Here is a 7,497-nt window from a genome sequence, read left to right as displayed (position 1 = left end):
TAGCATTTGAGAAGGGGGGAACTTCAAATCCTGAGAAAACAAAAAGGAAGTTCATACAATCGTATAGTATCCTGAGTTGGAAGGGATTCACAAGGATGACTGAAGTCAATGTTATTTAATACTAATGAGGAGAATTCCAGTAAGTTGATGAATACATTGTGTCGCGGTGCCTTCCTTAGTCGGCGCTCGCCCAGTACCCTTGGCACTGCAGACAGCAAGGGCCACGTTTGTTTGCCACTGCAGGCAGGAACTATGGCCTGTGAGACCAAAGCCACCAGTCTGGAGGAGGTGTGATACAACGCTGACAAATGCAGGGAGTCATCCTTTTGGGAGTATCAGCGTTCCAAGTTTATTGGAGGTCTGAGGAGACAACCCTGCTGGAGCTGAGGTAAGCCTCAAAAGGCACTGAACAGTGTCTGCACGACCTTTTATATGGGGGAGTAACAAGGGGCGGGAACAACAGTCAACCAATGGGATAACAACTGGGAGCGGCACCCGAGGTGACGAGCAGGGGAAACATCCAGTGGGGTGAGAGGGAGGGAGGGGACCCCGGGAGCAGCCTATCACCCGAGGCCCTGGTAGAACTCTCTAGGTGAAGGGGAGGGGCCTCAGAGTGACAGACAGCCCTGGGGAGGGGCCAGGGGAGGGACCCGGCGTGAATGAACCGATGGGTAGAGGGAGGGGTGACTGCCAGATGGAGGGGGAGGACAAGAAAGGAGGCCGGATCATTTCACATAAAGAGGGGGAGAGGGAGCAACCATAAGTGGGGGGGAACTTAAAACACACCCCAACAACATTGCAAAAGTTTATGCACTACAAGCTGTAAAGGTTCAAATGCACCCTACATAGGATTTTAACAAATCAAGGATATGAAGTCAGAAAAGCTATCACCAAGCTGCTGTCCTACTCTGTGGTTCCCAAAGTGCCCAAGGTACATGTTTGGCTCAGAGGCATCTAAGCCTTCACAGCAACAGGCAGAATATATCTCATGGATTACTTCAGTCTGCCTACACAAACAAGTCTGATTTGGGGCACATTCAAAAATCCGAAGATGCAGTTTCAACTCTCTCCAATTAATGGGTTCAAGTCCCTACCTCCTACTTGCCCAGAGTCTGTGATACACAGGACTGTGGGCTGAGATGTTGGCACTTCTTCCTCATGGGAAACATTCCATTTTGGATTTAGAAAAAAAAAATTGATGACATGTTAGGTGTCTAGAAGTGGTGTGAGTTGTTCAGATGTCTTTCTGGGTTTAACACTACTAATCAAGATGTGTCTATGTTCTGAATAAAGATTTTTTTAAGGGTACAATTTTTCTGCGTAACTGAAGCAATAAAACTGTTCTCAAAGCAGTTCACATTGAACACTGAGCCAAATCTATTTTGATATAACATCCATTCCTTTTGCTGGTATCAATGATGCATTTGACCTCATTCCTCTACAACATAAAGTATATCACAAAACTGTACAGAGACAGAAAATTCACTTTCTACCCTAGCAATAAAAATTAATTTTAAAGCCAAAGGACATGAATATTCAGAACAACATATATTGCTCATGATTTAAAAGTTTTTAAAATTTTTTTGTCACTTTTTTTTTTTGTCAAAGGCTAATGTACATATTGTGACTATGAAACTGCAGATTATGAAAAAGCAGCAGAAACAAGTCCACAGATGTCATGTTTGTCCTTCAAAAAGTGTTTTTTTGGAAAAATGTTACTAAAACCTTCCAAGAACAAATACAGGACTTAACATAAAACTGCCAGATCCTGAATAATATGTGTGAAATTTTCCTCCCAGTAGCACATGTCTTCTGGAGAAAGATGTCCTTAACTGAAATGCCTCCTTCAAATAATTTTTTTTCCTAATCAAACATTCAATACTTGTTTGCTCAGCATCTTCTCTACCTTCCCAGGATTTACTGGGCTTTTTTTGCAATTTAAATTGCTTATAAAACACTTGTTGCTAGACCATAGGCAATAATTACCTTGTTTTAATTTGTGTTCCTGCTAAAACACACCTATATTCACATTATGAGCAGTTAAAGCTTTGCATTATAGGAACAGAGCATCTTATTTTATTATGTGGAAGTGTTAACTCATCACATTGTAAATTGTAATCCTGTGATTCACCAGCAATCACTTCATTTTATTCACTTAGTATCTCTCCACAAGGCAGCTGTGAGCTCAAAATCCAAGCAGGTATGCTAATGCAAAGAATTCTGATAAATTTGTAAAACCTCTGAAATCAACTAGTGCTGTGAAGTATACATAAGTATTTCTTTCATTGCACTATATCTGCCCTTTAATATTTCAATATTTCACAGCCTTGGAAATTTGTATTGTTAAAAACAAATCCCCAAGAGCAATGGCCTTTTATACATCTTCAAGTTCAGCTGAGTTCACGGAAGCCCTTTCTCCGTGACTGTCAGAGACACAAAAGGAGTGTCAAGAGTGCTGAAGCAGCTCCAATACCACCATGGTCAGAGAATGCTCAAGAAAATCCTCTTGAGGGGGTTGAAAGCAGTCATAGTATGAGAAGTGACACCAAAAGACATTGTTTCTAAGAGTCATAACACTAAGTTCTCAAAGGTGACCTGTCACTTGCCACCGATGACTCAGGAGCACTTGTAAAAAGCTGCAGTAGAGAGGTCTTGGGTCACTTCAGAGCCCATGACATGGGAGGAAACCTCTGAAAGCAATCTTGGGGTTTTGATTTCTCAAGATAGGCAAGCATGAAGTAAGAAAAACAGCTGGCCTCCAATAAAACCACAGCTTATTTTGACACATGCATTAAAAAGTACAAGGAGACCATGAATATTGATGTCAAAACAAACTGACATTGAGTTGTATCAGAATTTCCAGTATTTTGATTACATGATTGCAGATAGCAGAAACCAAATGGAAGTACGTGCTCATATACATAGTATGTTGGACTCGAAACATTATTCCAACATACGCAAAGGAGAAAAACCCTCAGCAGTACCCAAACTATGTCCATGTTTATTCTCTAATACAGAAATCTTAGTCAGCTCATCTTAGTCACCTTAGGCTAATTTTATAGCAGTGGACAGAGGGGGTGATTTCCAACAGGCCAGGCCTACTGCTGACATGGCATAGTGTTCTGCATGTCCAACAAATCATTTCTGCAGTGCCACAGTGTCTCTGCCCAGTTGTGGCCACAGAGTGGAGGTGTCCCAGCTAGCACGCTCCCTGTGGCCGGAGGCACGACAGGAGTGGCTGCCCCCAAATCTCTTCCAAGACCCCTAGGGTGGCAGTGCTCACAGGGATTGGCAGCTCCCTGTGGCTGGCTGCGGTGTGGTAATCACAGCTCCGTAGCAGAAATGATGGACTGAAGCAAAGAAATAAAGAGGGGCCACTTGTATGAATTCCAAGGTAATTTATTACCTAGGAGGGTTCAGGGACAAGCAAGGAACAGGAATGAGGGTGGCAGCAACTTAAAAGAGGGGAGGGTATGAGGGGTGGAAACAATTCATGCCCAATGGGAAGACATAAGGGAAGGAAACATAACTGGGATAATCCAATGAGGACAACATATGGGAAGGGAGCAGGTTTAACAATCCAGTGGGGTGCTGGGGAAGGGGTAACAGACAGGGAACTTTCGAGAACCAAATGGGGGTAGCTACAATCACAGACAGTGCAGGTGGACAGCACACATGGATTGACAGAACCATTTAAGGATAAGAGGGGAGGAACAGGGAGCTTCGCACTTTGAGGGACAGTCAAGTGTCCGGAAAACTTAGGAGTAAACAACCTGGGAGAAACCATTGTGAGGGGAAGAAATAGGTGGTACAAGGAAAATACCAACTGAATCTACCTAAAACGGAACACCTAACCGATAAAACAAAACATTGTAAATCCTATAAAAACACACACAACCACACCAAAGCCCTGCAGAGTGTCTACAATGAGCAGGACCTTCACTGTCTCTGCAGTGAACACAAGGAGGCACAGCAGTGGTGCCTCTTGCTTGGTCCCTGCCCAGGCAGAGCTGCCAGGGAGTTTCAGAGCCCGTGTGCAACGGCCAGCATGGACAGAGAGTGCAAGGGCAACACAGGGCAAAAATCATCTTTGTAGCCACCGTGGTCTTCAGTGTCCGCTGCACCAGGGAGACCATTGAGAGGAGCAAGGCAGACTGAGAATTGTACGCGTCAGTTAAAAAAGCCTTGCTATTAACAGTGTCTGCTCCCTGCCAGCCACAAATTCACAACTAGCGGAATTTACAAATGCTCTAGGTCTGCCCGAGTTCAAGAAGAGCTTGCACAATCCAGATACTGGAACAGACCAGTTTATTGAAACAAATCCAAAACAGGTTGAGGGTTTCTGAATGCACTAACTAGATGTATTAATGTAAATAGCAAAACCACTAACTAGAGTGTCCCTATAGACATAGCGTAAATTTACTAACTAGAGGATCCTAAGATATATATATATATAGTAAATGCAGTACTTATGGGGTATTAATAAATACAGTAAAAGCACTAATTACAGGGTACTAATATATACTGGAAATGTACTAACTATGGGAGGTTAATATATACAGGGTCTGTCAAGAGGCCCCACAAGCACAGCTCTGTGCGTCAGGATCTCTTTCAATGGCCGTGGATCGGCAGTTGTTTGAGCTGATCCAGCAGGCAATTGTACTCCTGCACGGCCTTCCTGTGGGCATTTGGACTGCGGGCCAGGTGCTCAAAGAGGTTGGGTGCTTCAGCCACCCGGAAGCCGGAGGGCAAGCTGATCTCCACCGGGAAGCTCGCATTGCCAAGGACAAAGTGGTGAAGCTGTTTTGTGTCCAGCGAGCAGCGCAGGTACTTCAGGATGTCCATCAGTCGCTGCCCGAAATCCCTCCTGCGCCACCGCGTCAGGGGTTCGGTGTTCAGGAGGTGCATCACCACAGTCTTCAGGGCGTAGCTGGAAAAACCTACACCCATCAGGAAGCCCGTGAGGAGCTGCAGGCACTTGCAGTGACAGCTGTCCTGGGGGGCCTGCCTGGAAATGTGCCTGAAGAAGTTTGCCTCCGCCACGGCGTAAGTCTCCGGCCACGTTGTGCTTGGGATGCCTACTTCTGCAGGCTGGCTGCACACAAAGATATCGGAGTCTCCTTGGCGCACTGCAAAGATCATCTCAGCCGTGAAGCTTTCCTTGTCTTTGCTCAGCTGAAATTTACAGGAGCGGCTGCAGGGCTGCCATGTTAAACGCCAGTGGCGGGATTGAGGCAAGAGCAGCCAGGCTACTCTCACAAATCCAGAGAACCAGTGGACAGTCTTCTCCGCATCTAGATAGGAGCCGGTGCAGAGGGTGTGCAGGAGGCTGGGCTCCTGTCTCCTTCTCAGCTCCTCCTCGGGGTGGTGCAGGAAACACAGCATGTCCTCCCCCAGCCTCTCCCTCGTGCAGGTGCACAGCAGCTCCACACGGACACAGAAGTTCCTCTGGAGCATCCCTGCAGTGTCCAGCTCCAGGTGGAAGGCATGTCCTGGAGGGGGGCTCAGGGGTACAAGCACACGGTACACAACATCTTGTGCATGCCCGGGACTCCAGCCTTCAAAGGCGCTGCCCACCCCAACAGCTTGTTGCGGCACCGGGTAGAAACCGTTGGACAAGCCTTGTCCAAAGATGTGGGTCAGTTTGTCCATCAGGTCCGTTATCAGCTGGCAGCCTTTCTCCAGATCCGGAACAGGCAACTGCATGCGCTCCTCCAGACGGCTTCCAAGCTTCCTTTTGGCATTGTGGTCATCATCTTTTCCGTTTGCCTTCTCCTGATTGTCTTCTGCATTTCCAGCTGCATTGGCTTCCACCACCTTTTTATCTTGGTTCACGTCTTCCTTCACAGTGTTGTAGCCTTCTTTTGCTTCCTTTCCAGCACTGCTTTCTGCCTTTGCATCGCTGTTACTGCCTTCTTCATTTCCCCTCTTTTTGTCATCTTCCACATTTGCAGCAACGCTGCTTTCTGTTTCTTCCTTTGCAACCACGTTGCCTCCTCTTTCTTCCTCCTCCAACAAGTTGGTGCTGGACCTCTCCTTGTGGCCACCGTTGTCTGGATCGTGTCCCATTTTCACAAGTGCAAACCGCAGGGCCAAGTGAAGGACGGCGATTCCAGCCAGAGCCCAGAAGTGCCACCCGAGCAGGACTCCCCAGGCCCCACCGCTCTGCTCCTGCTCCATCTGCTCCAGCTCCTGAACCAGCCGAGTCATCTGCTGGTTCAGGTACTCAGCACGCTGCTGCATGCGCTCCAGTGCGGCCTCATCCAGCCCATCCCCGGCCTGCTGCGGGTACAGGATGAGGCCTGGCACAAGCAAGAGAAGGAGCGGAATGGCAAGCATGGTCTCGGGCAGTGAGCAGGGCTTCAGTGGGGATGAGAGGGAGCTACTGCTAGGGCAAGTGGGGACAGGAGCCCCGGGTTTCTGAAAGCAAGAAAGAGGCGGCCAGGCAACTGGCAGGCTGCCAGACCTGTGCCTCTGCCCCAGCGCTGGCACCAAGGCTCTGGGCAGAGGCACTCCTGCCAGGGACTGGCTGCTGGATGCCCTCGGAGAAGCTGCTCCCTGGCTACTCGCGCTGCTGCCGAGGCCCTGGTTCCGCGTTCAGCACAGCCTCCTGTCTGCGTGCACGCTCGCCGCTCGCCGAGGCTGTACTGAGGCTGTGTTACCTGCTGCTTCTGACGGCAGCTGCCCCCATTGTGACACTGGGGCTCTGATGTCACAGGTGTCTGCTTGCATTCCTGCCAGGACTAAATAAAGGTGGACGTTGTGATCTTAAAAACTTTTTCCAAGCTAAATGTTTCTATGATTCTCTTCCATAAATATCTCTCTTGCTACTGGATATAGAAGAAGCACTCCTGGCTGCCCAGACATGCTTTGAGGTAAAATATCTATAGTACAAACCCATCTATTTTGATCAAATATGTTTTTACAAGTGTGTCTGCAAGGTACTACCTTTGGTATATGCAGGGAGATGTATATAAAGTTTTATGCATCTACACTATCATATTGCCTATTCTGAGGGAAAACCTCAGAAAATATGATGGCTGAAGGAGTCAAAAGGGGTCTTCTTTGGTACTTCATACCTTGTCTGATAGTTTTAACCAGCCTTTGATCTTTTGCAGAAACTGAATGTCTAAGTCTGAATCTCACAGTGAATTTTCACATCATGTACTCTGGTTAAGCAAGCAGCACATCCCTTTGACTCTGTCATTTGTATGATCATGTAGTTTTTAAATCCCCACTTCTTATAGAAATTGTGGTATTGAAAGCAATAGTCGAAAGATATTCCCTTTTCAAATCTGAATGTCATCTTTATTTTGTCGATTCAGGGAATCTTTTTATCCATCACACTAGGTGCAGTTATTGCAACAGTTCCCACCCTGTTTGCCACGGCTATTTCTGTGGTGCAGTAGAAATCAATAGCATTTTTCTATGCATCAGGGATTTCCTATCAATATTTATGTACAACAATTAAATGAGCACAGGTTCCACTCATCTGAA

At 46.9% G+C, this 7,497-nt stretch overlaps 1 protein-coding gene across 1 annotated transcript; it reads right to left on the bottom strand.

The window, feature by feature from the left end:
• Positions 1-440: 440 nt before the first annotated feature.
• LOC116183487 (inositol 1,4,5-trisphosphate receptor-interacting protein-like 1) lies at positions 441-6,496 on the bottom strand. The gene has a single exon (XM_085574778.1). The coding sequence runs from the start codon at positions 6,337-6,339 to the stop codon at positions 4,612-4,614; it is 1,728 nt and encodes a 575-aa protein (XP_085430904.1). The 5' UTR covers positions 6,340-6,496; the 3' UTR covers positions 441-4,611.
• Between the last annotated feature and the right edge of the window lie 1,001 nt (positions 6,497-7,497).

This window comes from Lonchura striata, chromosome 3 (genome assembly GCF_050655825.1).
Source record: "Lonchura striata isolate lonStrDom1 chromosome 3, ASM5065582v1, whole genome shotgun sequence".
NCBI lineage: Eukaryota > Metazoa > Chordata > Aves > Passeriformes > Estrildidae > Lonchura > Lonchura striata.
Note: the sequence above shows the minus strand (reverse complement) of the source record. Positions and strands in the feature narration are given on the sequence as shown.

Coding starts and splice junctions, on each gene's coding strand:
- LOC116183487 (XM_085574778.1), bottom strand. CDS start 6,339: ATGCTTGCCATTCCGCTCCTTCTCTTGCTTGTGCCAGGCCTCATCCTG.